At 45.1% G+C, this 14,842-nt stretch overlaps 1 protein-coding gene across 1 annotated transcript in view; it reads left to right on the top strand.

Annotated features, from left to right (window-relative positions):
- LRMDA (leucine rich melanocyte differentiation associated) overlaps positions 1–14,842 on the top strand; it is a 1,122,954-nt gene that overhangs the window by 601,546 nt on the left and 506,566 nt on the right. The window contains exon 5 of the mRNA XM_077947977.1: positions 6,169–6,306. Coding sequence (XP_077804103.1) covers positions 6,169–6,306 — 138 coding nt within the window. The remainder of the gene's footprint in view (positions 1–6,168; positions 6,307–14,842) is intronic.

Below are 14,842 nucleotides of genomic sequence, written 5' to 3'. Positions count from 1 at the left end.
GCAAGACAAGGCTGTGTTTGTCCTTGCTGACCCAGGAGATGAAGAAACCAATTAAAACTTCTCATGTTTTATCTTCTGGTGGTGCTATCAACATAAAGGTGAAGGGCTGGTCTACAGCACGCATGCAGGGAGGAGGTGCTAGTGCTTCCTGCTTGGTGTGGATTTGGGAGAAACCACCTGACTCAGCCAAATATATCATTTATAGTAGGTATATGAAAGGCTTAGGAAGATGGAGCTTCTGCCATACAAAATACCCAAAGGCAGGCAGGCTGGCTCTTAGAAATCTCTTGGATTCATTGGCAAAGGATGGCTGAAGCTTCTTGGAACCTGCAGACCCCTTGCCCAAGAAAGTCCCATGATCAAAGCATTCAAATTATCCACTTCTTCATGGCCAGGGGCAGATTCAGGTTTTGCCCAGGGGCAGATCCAGGTTTTGGGGAGTGTGAAACCTCTGTAATTTGAGGGAGCCCTCTTAAAGACTATATAATTAGGAATGCAAAATTAGGTATGAAATGGATATTTATTTGGAATAGAACTGTATCAAAGGAAATTTTAAAATTTTAAGTTGATAAATTCCACAGATGTCAAAATACCTAGAAAAGTACCAATCTTTACTGAAGATATGCTTCTAGAGAAACTTTTTTCCTACTTTTTTCCTGCAAATTCTCTCATAGCTTCATTATTTGGTGAAATTTTGTAATTTTTTTCTAGAGAGAATAATTCCCTCTTTTAGCATAGTTGATCGAAAATTGATTTTTTAAAATAGTTTAGAAATGTTTCTTTCAGTTTCACCATTTGTTGTTGGTAGTTTCACCACTATATTATTGGTAAAACTTTTAGGATTATTACATGTTGGAGAAACTCTTACACATTTCTTTCATATATGATAGGAGTTGTATAAGATTTCAGGACATTTCAGCCAGGCACAGTGGCTCACACCTGTAATCCCAGCACTTTGGGAGGCTGAGGCAGGTGGATCTCCTGAGGTTAGGAGTTCGTGGTCTCTACTAAAAATACAAAAATTAGCCGGGTGTGGTGGTGCGCCCCTATAATCCCAGCTACTTGGGAGGCTGAGACACGAGAATCGCTTGAACCCAGGAGGCAGAGGTTGTAGTGAGCTGAGATCACACCATTGCACTCCAGCATGGGCGACAGAGTGAGACCTTGTCTCAAAAAAAAAAAGATTTCAGGACATTTCAAGTTGTGTGTGTGTGTCGATGTTTGGCATGTATACATACACTTAACAACTGAATCTTAAATGTTCTTTGAATTGATGAGTTTGTTATTCATTTTGCCATCAGTTTTATGTTGGTCCCTGCATATTTGTATTAATATGGTGGATAGTAAGAGTATTACTGAAAGCCATTCCTACTGATACTGTTGGAACAATTTAGCTAGACCCAGAAGTGACTGCAAATTGTACAAATATTCCCCCACTGAGTCATAATTGTTAGTCCTACACAATGTCCCTTTAGGTGGGGATTCCCATAGACACTCCCATTGTCACCCAACTGAAGGGAAAATGTGGTAGAAGAAGTCCTAGTGGAGCGAGACAGTGATCTCCACAGATTATAGTGTAAATTACCTACTTTTACCAAAAAAAAAAAAAAAAAATCACATGATCATGTGACTCTATTACCAGGGTCTTTCCCAGGGCATTGGAAGGGGCCTATGCAAGCAAGAAGCCCTTGATGCATGAGCTTTATTAGCTCCATGGTAGATCTACATGTGAAGGTTTACTCAACTTAATCTAGGCCTACTTCCCTGAACATGGTGAGAGGTGACAACCTGCTGGTGGCCCTCGCTTGCTCTCAGTGCCTCCTCAGGCTCGGGGTCCACTCTGGCCACGCTTGAGGAGCCCTTCAGCCTGCTTCTGCACTGTGGGAGCCCCTCTCTGGGTTGGCTGAGGCCGGAGCCGGCTCCCTCTGCTTGCGGGGAGGTGTGGAGGCAGAGGCACGGGCGGGAACCAGGGCTGCCAGTGGCGCTTGCAGGCCAGCGTGAATTCCGGGTGGACACGGGCTTGGTGGGCCCTGCACTGGGAGCCGCCAGCCCACCAGCCCCCGGCAGTGAGGGGCTTAGCACCCAGGCCAGCAGCTGTGGAGGTTGCACCAGGTCCCCCAGCACTGCCGGCCCACCCGCACCACCCTCGAATTCTCACCGGGCCTCAGCTGCCTGCTGCGGGGCAGGGCTCGAGACCTGGAGCCCACCATGCCCCAGCCCCCCACAGTGGGCTCCTGCATGGCCCGAGCCTCCCCGACGGGTGCCGTCCCCTCCTCTGTGGAGCCAGGTGCCATCAACCACCCAAGGGCTGAGGAGTGCAGGCGAACTACATGGGACTGGTGGGCAGCTCTGCCCCGGTCCTGGTGTGGTATCTGATAGGGGAAGCCAGCTAGGTTCCTGAGTCAGATGGGGACTTGGAGAACTTTTATATCTAGCCTTAGGATTGTAGATGCACCAAACAGCACTCTGTATTTAGCTAATCTGGTGGGGACTTGGAGAACTTTTATGTCTAGCTAAAGGATTGTAGATGCACCAATCAGCACTCTATGTCTAGCTCAAGGTGTGTAAACGCACCAATCAGTGCTCTGTGTCTAGCTAATCTAGCGGGGACTGGGAGAAATTTTAGATCTAGCTAGAGGATCATAAATACACCAATCAGCACTCTGTGTCTAGCTCAGGGATTGTAAACGCACCAATCAGCGCTCTGTCAAAACAGACCAATCAGCTCTCTGTAAAATGGACCAATCAACAGGATGTGGGTGGGGTCAGATAAAGGAATAAAAGCAGGCTGCTGGAGCCAGCAGTAGCAATCGGCTTGGGTTCCCTTTAACACTGTGCGTTTGTTCTTCCGCTCTTTATGGTAAATCTTACCGTTGCTCATTTTTGGGGTCCGTAATTTTACAGCCTTCATGAGCTGTAGCACTCACTGCAAAGGTCTGCAGCTTTGCTGCTGAAGCCAGCGAGACAACAAACCCACTGGGAGGAACGAGCAACTCCAGATGCACTGCCTTTAAGAGCTGTAACACTCACCCCAGCAGTCTGCGGCTTTATTCTTGAAGTCAGCGAGACCAAGAACCCACCAATTCCGGACACAATGGTGGCTGGCTGGGCTTCTTTCACTTGTCACTAAATGTTGAGAAATGACTGGCATTTCAGTCCAACTCAGTTGTCCAGTATTTCCTCAACTTAAAAGCCTTGCCAGTTTGGGGTTCCATTCCTGCATATCCCCACCTTCATACAGTACATACAAAAAGCAGGCAAGCTTTGAGGAATGTTTCATAAGAGGAAAGTAGGTTTTGGTCCGGCCTTTCCATCTGCAGTAGAGAGGGCTTCCCTCAGTCGTGTAGGGCTGTTGTCTACATAAATAATTAGAATCACTGCAAGTCAGTATGTCAGCACCATTCTGGTAGCCCCCTCTCTTGCAGTTCCACGAAAGAAATACTGTGCTGGCCAGAAGCAGTAGTCAGCTTGTCTGGCTGCCCTCCCTGGAACAAGGGCCTGGCCTTGAGGCTTTAAGACAGCCTGATCCAGACATGAGTCCTAGTGCTCCTTGGAGCATCTGATGGCTTGCATGAGTGGGCTAGAAAGTTGGAACAAGCTATGAAGGAGAGAAACCTAGCCTGGGACTGAGGCTGGTGCAGGTCCAGGGCTAGGTCCAGGCCTGGGGTACTCTACCTGAATCCAGTCCTGGGTGTTGGAGGGGGACTTGAGACATTCTGAGGAGGGTGCTTGAAATTCACACAGGGCACCTGAGGTGTCTGTGCCCATATCTAAGAGCAATACTAGCAATGAGACTTTTTTCTTTGTTGTTTTTTTTTTTGTTTGTTTCTTTTTGTTGTTGTTGTTGTTGTAGTAATGACTGTGAAGTGTTCAAAGATAGAACCTGTTGGAAAAGCTGAGCTTACCCTGGAATTGTTCACTGTCATTTTAATTGGCTCCATTTAAATAATTTTCCTGAAGAGTATGATGATTGAACTTTAGTGAGTGTATTTTGTCTCCAGGGATTTTGATTGCTGGCCACCCACCCCTCTGTACTCCCAACCTCATCCCCCTAGTGGGACCTTCTCTACAGTCTCTATATGAACTCCCATTCTCACCTCCTCATTCTAGTGTTCCTGTGTGGCCATCTCTGGATGTTATTTGTAAAAGATTTGAGAGATTGAAAACAAACTTCCATGTCCATTTCTCTGTCTTTGTTTAGGAAACAGGGAGGATGTTGGTGAATTGAAGCCAACAGCAAATGAGTGTGCTCATAACTTTCTTTTGCTAGTTTCCCCTCTGTTGTTAGTTCTCCCTCTTGCTAGTTTCCCCCTCTCTTGCTACTTTCCCCTCTCTTGCTAGTTTTTTCCCTCTTGCTAATTTCCCCCTCTCTTGCTAGTTTATCTTCTCTTGCTAGTTTTCCCCTCTCTTGCTAGTTTTCCCCTCTCTTGCTACTTTACCCTCTCTTGCTAATTTCCCCCTCTGGTTAGTTTCCCTCTCTTGCTAGTTTCCTCTTCTCTTGTTAGTTTCCCCTCTTTTGCTTGTGCTCTGCTTCTCATTGTCTCTGGCTGCTGTCACCTAGGGTATAGCATTTGGCCTTGCATCTGATGGTGGCAGAGCATGTGTACAAAGAATGCTTGAAGGAACTTAGTTTGGAGAACAAAAGATTTAAGGAAGACACGTGAGCTTCAAATATCTGAAGGTTCATCATGTGGAAGAGAAGAAGTCTTATTGTTTGTGACCCCAAGCAGTTAAATTGGGTCAGTGAGTAGAGGTTAGAGAAAGATTCAATTCCAGGGGAAAGAAAAACCGTTATGGTTGTCAGAAATGGAATTTGCTATGTAGTGGTGACCACTTGGCAAATATTTTAGGGACCTGATTCAGACATTGGTTGGATTTGGAATTCATTCTTCTGTGGCAAGTTGAAATGAAGTATGAGGAAATCTGTGTAACAGCCCAAGGTTAGTTAACATCCTCACAGAGCAAGAACATCCCTTTTCTTTGATTTTACCTTCTCCTAGGTTCAAGTGGACCCCACTTCTGGGAACTGTACTGTGAATCTTTGACTCTTGCATGTGGCATTTCTTCTACCCTTGTATGTTTTATTCCTGTAGCTCTGCTGCCGTTCCCTGGCTGGGACCCCCTTTTATCTGCCGACTTGGTTAACTCCTTTCTCATGTGTCTCTCAAAGTCACAGCCTAACCAGGCATGCCTATCTAATCATCACCTTACCTAGGCTCAGCTTGTCTGTATGTGGCTTAAGCCAGGAGTTAGTTTGGGGACTAAGTTGTCATTAAACCCTTTCCAGTACCTGTGGTTCTGTGAATCGATAGCTCTTGCCTTATTTGGTTTGGCCGTGATTGGACAGTGGGTCCCACTGGAGGATGGCTCCTGGAATAATCTCCCCCATCATGCCCCCCTCTGACTTTTCTCTTTCATTCTCTAATTCCCACACTAACAGAGAAACAATATATTTTAATGAGGCGTTCTGAAATAATTTCTGGTTTTCTTTTTCTGGGTTTTTTTTTTTTTTTTTTGAGACAGAGTATCACTCTGTTACCTGGCGGCATGATCTCTACTCACTGCAACTTCCGCCTCCCAGGTTCAAGCGATTCTCCTGCCTCAGCCTCCTGAGTAGCTGGGATTACAGGCACCCACCATCATGCCCAGCTAATTTTTGTATTTTTAGTAGAGACGGGTTTTAGCATGTTGGCCAGGCTGGTCTCGAACTCCTGACCTCAAATGATCTGCCTACAAGGGCCTCCCAACATACTGGAATTGTAGGTGTGGGCCACCATGCCTAGCCCTTGTTTTCATTACTAGAAAAGAATTAAGCTTTATGGTTTTGCATATTTCAAAACTATTTTACTCTATGGAATCTTCTCTTTTAGTGTGTTTTAGAAACAGAACGATAGAGGAAAGAAAAATATGATGAGACAATCAAATTTATTCATTCTTCCTCAAATGATCTGGACTTAGTCTTATCTGCCTAGCGAAAAGTTGGGCTGTGTTCCCAACAGTGGGAGTGAAAAAGTAGCAATACCATATACCCACAGCCGAAGTGATTTCAGCCCCCACCCTGAGGCCTCACAGGAGCAGACTGGACTCGTCAGCGCCTGTCAGTCATGGCCTATGCTCCTTGCTAAGCCTTTTGTCTTCCTGGACCAAGATCCTTAACCTTTGTCACATCACTGATTTGGAGTACCTGCTGGATCACTTGGCAGAAGTGACACCAGCTCTGGAGTACCTCAGTCTGCTGGGCAACGTGGCCTGTCCCAACGAACTGGTCAGCTTGGAAAAGGATGAGGAAGACTACAAGAGATACAGGTGAGTGTCCAGGGATTGGAGCATGGTGGGAAAAGGGAAAAAGAGAAGCTTTAGGGGATGATATTATACTCTGGGGTACATAGTAGATGTTTGGTAAACATCAGTGGGCTTCCCATGACAATGTTAAACTTTTACCTTTTGGTAACCTACAGCCATTGTCTCTCTTGGTTGAGGTCACAAAAATTAAGAAAGATGAAAAGTTATTGCCTTGTCCACTTTTTTTGTGAAGTGCCAGATATTAAGTATTTTAATACTTAATTTAATACTTAATATTTAATACTTAATACTTAATATGCAAGTTATATGGACTTGTCACAGCTACTCAGCTCTGCTTTCATAATGCAGAAGTAATCATATGTAATTTGTGAACGAATGGGCATGACTTTGTTCCAGTAAAGCTTTATTTACAAAACAGGTAGCAGGCCAGAAATGACCCATGGGCTGTAACTTACTGACCCCTGCTCTGTGTTGTAAGATCTTTCTGTGGTCTGTCTCAGCATCACCTTGAAGAGAGAGATGACTTCCCAGCAAAATTTAGGGAGCTCACAGATGATCTAAAGATGAAGTCCCACAGGCCCATATCTCTCCACCATAGAGCTATGCTGTGGTGCCCACCAGCCATGCGCTTTGATGGGCTCCAAGTAGAAATGCTTTTCATTCTTCTGTCTACTTCTCAACCATCTGCTTTAAAAGCCCTGATCCAAAATCATTTAGAGAGTCTTTTTGGTCTTACCCATTTTACCAAAGTCACTTAATTTTCCTTCTTCATTTAAAATTGTCTGTGTTCTCATTGTGGATTGTTTTGTAAATGCTTTAATGACATTTTCATGGACCTCTTTCTCCATTATGACATAAGCTCTCATTAAACACCCCACCCGAATAACTCTTAAAAATAACTTAATAAATTTTGTATATGTATATATGCATATATATACATCTATGTGTATATGTATATGTATGTGTACACACACATTCATGTACTTGTTCATTCATTCATTCATTCATGGGGCCAAGAAGCTACGTGTGAAGCCAACCATGTAGGCACGTTTTTGTTATTTTTTCTAGAATGAGGGAGGTAGAGAGGGATTGGTCTCAAGTACAGGGCTTATGAGGTTGCAAAAGGAAAAGAAAAGCTAAGAAAAATTTTTTTCTTTTCTTTGTGTACCATTAGCTCTCAAATAATTACTATTTGTTTTTTCTATTGTAACTGGTCGCATTAGCAAAAGCACTAAGACCAAGGTGTATGGGGTCAGATCAGAAGATCTGATGTGGAGTCCAGCTTTGCCAGTGAGACCTTTCAAATGGGAGGACAGTCTACATCAGTATTCCATAATCAAGGTTCTGCCTCTGAGTCATCCAAGGTCTTCTGATGCAGTTGGTGGCAATTACAACACAACAGTCCATAGGTGTTTCTGATGTCCAGTTGGCTTTAGAATTCGGAGACAATCTGCTCCCAACCAGTTCCATTTCTTCCTTTACTGTCTCACACCATTTCATAGATTCTATCTTGTGTATTTCTCTCACTTCTTCATGTATTTCCACATCTAGAGAATGACTTCCGGTGGGTAGGAGCTGCGTTGCCTTGACTCTTGAAGCCTCATCAATACCTAAAGTAGTGCTGGATGTGAAAAAAGGGCTTGGCACCCTTTTTTTTTTTTTCTGGGGGTGGCTTGAAACCACCTTTCCTTCTCAGGAGCTAGGAACTTATAGGGAGATGCAGGGATATTTGGCCATCTCAGATGCCCACTGCCCATTTGGAATCAGAGCCATTTGGATGTTAACAAATGCAGCTAATAAGCAAAGGACTATGATTCAGACTCAATCCAAGTGCTGGTTATGGGTCATGAATCTTTAGGGAGGGCTGGATTCTACAAGTGTGGTCTATCTCATGGGCTAGCCTGGGCACACTCCAAGCCCATCCTCCCCACTCCAGTTCTGTTCTCTTGGAAGGAGTTGAGGGGTGGGGCTAAGGGAGGTGGTTTGTGAGTACACATATGACAAAGTTGCCATGAGAGGCTATATTCTGGAGGTCATACAAAACCAAAATCATAACTCGCAAAATTAACTTAGAAAATTTACATCATCCACAATGACGGCAAGATGCTTGCACTCCGAGAGAAACAGGAACTAAGAACAGCACAAGGAACAGTAAATATGTTCCCACGTAGTTACACATTCACTGCACAGCAACTGGTTGAAGAGTGGAATGGTAGGCTGATTGTCTAGCACATTTAAATGTTTTATTCATTTAATATCTTTATTTTTTACTGTTGATTTGATGAGTGCTCACACTTGTATATGGAAGATATAGATATGTGTTTGATATAGCTCCATTCTATGGTCTGTAAGCAGATCCGCTTTGTCCTTCCTCGAGTTTGTGCTCCATTTGCCACTGAGAAATTTTAGGGTTTTGCAATATGACTTTTGACTCTAGAGTTCCTGTGGCATTTGTGTTTATACAAAGCAATGCAGCTGCCTTTTTTTTTTCTTTTGGTAAAACATTTTCCTGGCCCTTCATCCACAAAGCATGAGGGTTGCCTTCCTTCTAGCTGTTACCCAGAGCCTAATAGTAGAGCCTCTATGTAAATTTATGTGACATTTTCACTAGAAAATTGCTTAAAAATGAATGATATTTCTACAGTTTACTGTTTTTCACTTTAAGTACATTTTCTGACAATATGTCTTCTATTAATCATTTAAGCAATACTAGGAGCCTTAAAGGACTGTATTCAGAAGCAAGAACCCATGGTTCATTTAGTGCTGTCTGAAAAAATTTCTTATTGATTGGCATCCTCTGTGGTTATGTGATGTAATATTTATAATATGTCACCCAGCCATACATCAAAACAAGTGTGTCTGTTGTTTCATTTCCATGGGAGATGTTGATTTCAAAGAGGTCAGCCCAGTTTTTAGGTCACGTTGTGGCCAACCACTGGACCAGAAATGGGAAGTGACTTGATTTGTGTAGTTATTGGAAATGGCATCACAGAGCTTGAGTTTCTATGGAGTCTTTCCTCCCCTCCTCCTACATTCACCCCTTTCACTTCCTCACTTACCCCCTGTGCACCCAGTTGGATTTTCTTGGCACACATCCCCACCATAAAACAGGCTCATTAAACTTATATGTGAGCATGAACATACTACCAAGTTGTTGAGTAGCACCCTGGCCTCACTGGGGCAGGAGCAGAACCATGCCTGGGGTTTCTCTTTGCCATTCATCGTAGTTCATGGCTGAGAAATGTCCACGGCCCTGTTATTATAGGAGCTTAAACCTGTCTGTGATTTTCAGTGTGTACACACCATGCTGCTATTTTGGGATGAATGTTGAATGGAGGTGAATGTGATAATCAGCAGCCTCCAGGATTTGGGCAGGAAGAGAACAGCAGTGCAAGTCTTGGCTGGAGAGACCACCATGCTACTAAGAAACCACTTTGGTGCCCCTTGTGGATTTCAACACTAGCCAAAATAACAAATCAATATGGGGAAGCTGGGTGCCCAGAATGGTCTATTTCTTGCTTCCCTTGCCATCTCTTTTTTTCTTTTTGCTACAGAAAGAACAATGGACTGAAGGTTAACAGTAGACAAGTCTGGACTTTACCTTTCAGATAAGGGAGTTGATCTCATGGTCTTTTAGCTCTTCCTCTGTCACTGAACCCTCTGTCGTTCATCCCCTCCTGCCACTCCAGTCTCTGGTTGGCCTTGCTTTCCTCCCTCCTCCGTGTAGGCCCTTCTGTATTCCTTACAACTTTCAGTTATTTAAAACGTGACACCCTTTCTTTGTTCCCCTGCACGGAGCAGCCCTGGGGCCTGCCCAGTGTCTGCAGCACTCAGCCAAAGGGAAGGAGGGAGGGACCCTCCGCCGTCTGGTCTCTCTGGGCTGCCACCATTTCCCAGACGAATAGGAGCTGTAAAACTTGTGGCTTACATAACCCAGTGAGCATTCTCCAGCTAATCTACAATCTGGGCTTTGAAGATCACAAGAAAGCAAAGGTCACGACCCAGAGATCAAAGTGACAGAAGCCCACAGAGTAATTGCTGGTTACCCTCTGTAGAGGGCCTTGGTCTGTCCTGTGGGTGTATTGTTTGCACAGAGACTTCAAACATGCTGCCGGTGAACTGTGAGGAAAATCAGCTGTCCTCTGCCAGTTGTCAGGCATTCATGAATGCTGTAGGTGAGCTCACCTCGGCTCATTAGAGTGAGATCATTGTCATCTCTCTGAGCATCTGCAGTTATTCCACTCATAGTGTTTGTTCATTACTTTGTGGTCTTTATTGACTTTCTCACTGTCGTCATTTACTTGGAGGTGTTGGGGGGTGGTTATATAAGGAAATTGGAATAACAAGAAAGGACGACATGGACATATTTATTGTAAGTCAACTTTGAGCCACATAGAGTTCAAGCAAGGTAACATTTGAAGGACATCATTTGGCCCATCCCCTTCACAGCATGGATAGAGAAACTGAGGCTCAGAAAGGCAGCAGAGACTGAACCAAGATCACAGGGCAAGATACACTCAGAGTCTGGCCTCTTTCCCTATGCTATTAGTCCCCAAGCTTTTTGTTACAGAAACTTCCCCTCCTTTTATTTTTCTCCCCAACGCTTTAAAAGCTTTGGTCTCTCAAATAGACTGCACTGAAGCCATTGCTAACTTTATTATTATTATGAAACAGATACATTCAGCAGTTTATCAGGGCTTCTGTTCAGCATGAGGTAACCAGTGCTATTAAATTGAGTTAATGTAATCTAGTCAACAGTGAGGAAGCATGATATTTTGTTGGCAGACTCAACTATCCCGTCAAGCTTTGTGAAAGTTTGAGAATGGCACAGATCACCCATTGCTGCCTTCGGGGTCCCAGGTAGGGCACCAAGTAGCTTGTACCATGTCTTCCTGCCTCCAAAGGATGGAAGCAAGAAGGCAGCAAGAAATAATGCAAAGAAGCATAGACTGCCATAAATGGAAGAACATTTCCAATGACCCCATGCCCAGTTCCCTCATGGACTGGAAACTTGGTATTTCTTGAATAGCGTGTCAGAGAAAGAAACATGGCAGCCAACCCCATTCACAGACCATGGAGACCCATCTGAGCTTTTCTGTGGTTGTGCAGTATTCCTGGGGAGCAGGCATTGCCCTGGGGATAATGGTTACAGGCAGGGAGAAAGAACATCCTCCTCTCTCTGAGGTCTGGATGAAAAATGCCTGAGTGTCAGGACTAGAGCAGAGAAAATTGATTTTGGAGAGAAAGGAAAAAAAAAAAAGTATTTCTCCTTTTCCTTTTCTCCTCCTAGCGGTTTTAGCTCTCTCTTTAGAGGAGTCCTTTAAGCAAATGGAACATTCTGTGAAAAGAAAGAGGACCTGAAAAGCTCGATGTGCTGGTCTCTCAGTTTTAGGAAATCTGTTTCCAGACAGAGACAAATGGGTGTTTAAGCACCTTCCCAGGATCCCTGCTCTCCTCTTGATAACCCCACCTTCTGTATCTCAGCCAAGAGCACCTCTGACTCTACCCCCACCCCTCACCACCCCCAGCCCTGGGGGCTTTCCCCCAGCCACCTTGAGAAGGTCAGGAAAATTGGAGTTGCCCTCTGGAGCTAGGGACGTGAGACTTAGAACTTAGACTGATCTCTTTTCATTAAGCAGTGCCCTGGCTTAACAAGCAGTTTTATAAATCTGAAGCTGTCTCCGGGTGTCGCAGGATTTATAGATGGGGCTTTCTGCCATAAAGTGGTTTATGATGGCTGCCTTCTGTGTTATTAGTAGCTGTCTCTTCCTTCAACCATTGCTGTTTGATAATAGCCTTAAAACACCCAGAATTACTTACCTGCAAACCCCATTCCCGATAGCCCCTGTTGACAGTCTGAATAAGTTTAGTGCCCTTTTGTTGTACTTTACCTTCAAAACAAACTGATTGAACCATCAATAGCTCGTGGAAGCTGACAGAGGGATGTCATCTGGACTAGCCCTTGTGATTGCAGGTTATCTGGGGGAGTTAACCTTCCCGCATTGTTAACTGAAATGTTTTATGTACTATGCAACTTTAGGATACGGCTGTGATAACCCCAGTAACTAAGTAATACATCACAGTAAAGAGATTTTGGTGCAACAAATAACCCAGGATTAAATTTACAAGGGTTGAATTGATATTGTAAAAGCCTTCATTCTGTGGCTTCGGGAGTCCTCTCTTGTATTTTTATGGCAAACTTGTATTACACTCAGGATTGAAGCTGTGGCTTTTGACACCCTGACATGACCTAGAACAAAGGGAAATAGATCTCCCAGGACCACGAAAGGACAGGCAGGCAGGAAGCCCACTGACTTATCACTTGGCATTAATGTTTGGAGCCAGTTCCAAGCCATCAAGGGGCAAGAAGATCTGGCAGACATGGCCACTGGCTGGGCCCTGTGTACTGCAGGCACTGGGGCAGGGCAGGCCTTAGCAGAACTGGAAGGAGACTCTTACTGCTGCCTCACCACCCTCCTAATTTCAAAGTTATTATTCCTCTTGGTGTTATTTTCACGAGGACGTTGGTTCTCAGCAGGACCAGCAGCATCAGCGTCACCTGGGGACATGTTAGAAATGTACATTTCAGGCCCAGTTCCAGAAATACTGAATCAGAAACTCTGGGGATGGGTCCCTGCCGTCTGTGTGTTGGAAAGTCTCCAGGAAATACTGATGCCCACTGAAGTTTGAGAACCACTGTGCAAGAATAGAAGCTCACTGAAAGAGCACAGATCTTCTGTATTGCTTATCTCATGTTGGCACCTGACTCAGGTCCTGACACGCAGTAGCTGTTCCATAATTACTTGTTGAACGAGTGAATGTGTGAGTCAGTAAATGAAAGAAGACACCTCTGTGAAGGAACTTTGGACCCTGGGCTGAATCTCGGATGGAACTATTTGGGGCAACTCCTCCTAGTGTCCCTCAGACCTCTCCAAGCAGCAGCTACTTGGAAACTCAGGCTGGCCCTCGGGATGGGTGCCAAGTCATCCCTTATTTCAGGGGGTGACTGGCAGCCTGTGTCATAGGCTGTCTCTTCGATTGTATAAGAAGAGTGATCTGAAAACAGCAGCTCTTTGTCATCTAAAATTTTTAACTAGCTTAAAAGCCAGCACCTCTCTCTCTCTCTTTCTCCTTTGATTTCAGGGCTGTGATCCAAAGTGAGGCAAAATGACAATGTGCGGTCTGTTGTCATCGTGGTTCCTGCCAGCCCCGTGAAGGCATCTTTCACTCCATCGTTAAACATTGGCTGATTTTCTAATACTGATGTTTTCTTCACCTGAATATTCATCTTTTCCCACCCTACACTTAGTGGGTGTCTTTACTCCCTGCGCGTCACTCCTGACATATTGTTTCTGTCTGTACATGTCTTTATTTGAAAGAGTCTGTTGTCATCAAGACTTTTCTGCTACAAGCAGAAGATGGAAGTTTTCTCTGACATTGACTGAGGCCGGTGGGAGCTCTATGGAGGATAGAAAAGATATTTGGTGGTGGCTCATGCCTGTAATCCCAGCAGGTGGATCATTTGAGGTCAGGAGTTTGAGTCCAGCCTGGCCAACATGGTGAAATCCCGTCTACTAAAAATACAAAAATTAGCCAGGAGCGGTGGCACACACATGTAGTCCCAGCTACTTGGGAGGCTGAGACAGGGGAATTGCTTGAACCTGGGAGGCAGAGGTTGCAGTGAGCAGAGATCATGCCACTGCTCTCCAGCCTGGGCAACAGAGCAAGACTCCATCTCAAAAAAAAAAATAATAATAAAGAAAAGAAAAGAAAATATATTTGGGCATTTGGTGGCACTTTCTTGATTTTGGGTGCAGTTAGCAGGTATTTGGAGAGGGAAGGGAGAACCCAGGGTAGGAAAGAGGACAATAGATTGAGGCCAGGGAGGAAACAGGAAGTAGCCAGAGTCAAATTTCCAGGACATCAGGCATGGGGTGGACATTTCTGAAGGAAGAAAAGAATTTCATAATATTTTGACCTTGACAATGAGTCCTGTGAAGGTTATTCCTGCAGACCTCTAAACTATTCTCTCTGGCTTTGGGGTGGTCAGCCAAGTCTTTTACCTGGATAAGCATATGCAGGCCACTTGGTGATAATGTCACTGCATCCTTGGGGTGTTGCTTCCTCAGCTGGAAACCTCTGTGGCTGGTGGTGCCTTCGCCTGAGCTTTGCTTGGGCCTGCTGGGCTTGTTCCACCTACTCAGCCTGGCGGGCTGCACTTGGCTCGTGCTACCGGTTCAGATCCCATGGCTGCCAAGAGTGAGCCAGGTGTGGAGCTGTGAGGGGTACATGAGCAAGCAAGCACAGGGTCTGGCCACTGCACACAGCCAGGCATGCTGGCAGCAGTGGGCTGGGCAGCTCCAGGCACTGGCGTGGGCACCAGGTCCCTGGGAGGCTGCATCTGGACCAGGCATACCACAACCGGCTTCCACTGCAGGCACGGGGGAATGTGGTGGCACCTGGAAGCTTGAAGATGACAGGAACCACAGAGCCCCAAAGAGGGTGTCACAGCCTTGGCTTGGGTAGCTCTTAGGTCTGG

The sequence above is a fragment of the Macaca mulatta genome, chromosome 9 (assembly GCF_049350105.2).
Source record: "Macaca mulatta isolate MMU2019108-1 chromosome 9, T2T-MMU8v2.0, whole genome shotgun sequence".
Classification (NCBI taxonomy): domain Eukaryota; kingdom Metazoa; phylum Chordata; class Mammalia; order Primates; family Cercopithecidae; genus Macaca; species Macaca mulatta.
The sequence above is the reverse complement of the archived record's forward strand: the minus strand, read 5'-3'. Positions and strand labels throughout refer to the sequence as shown.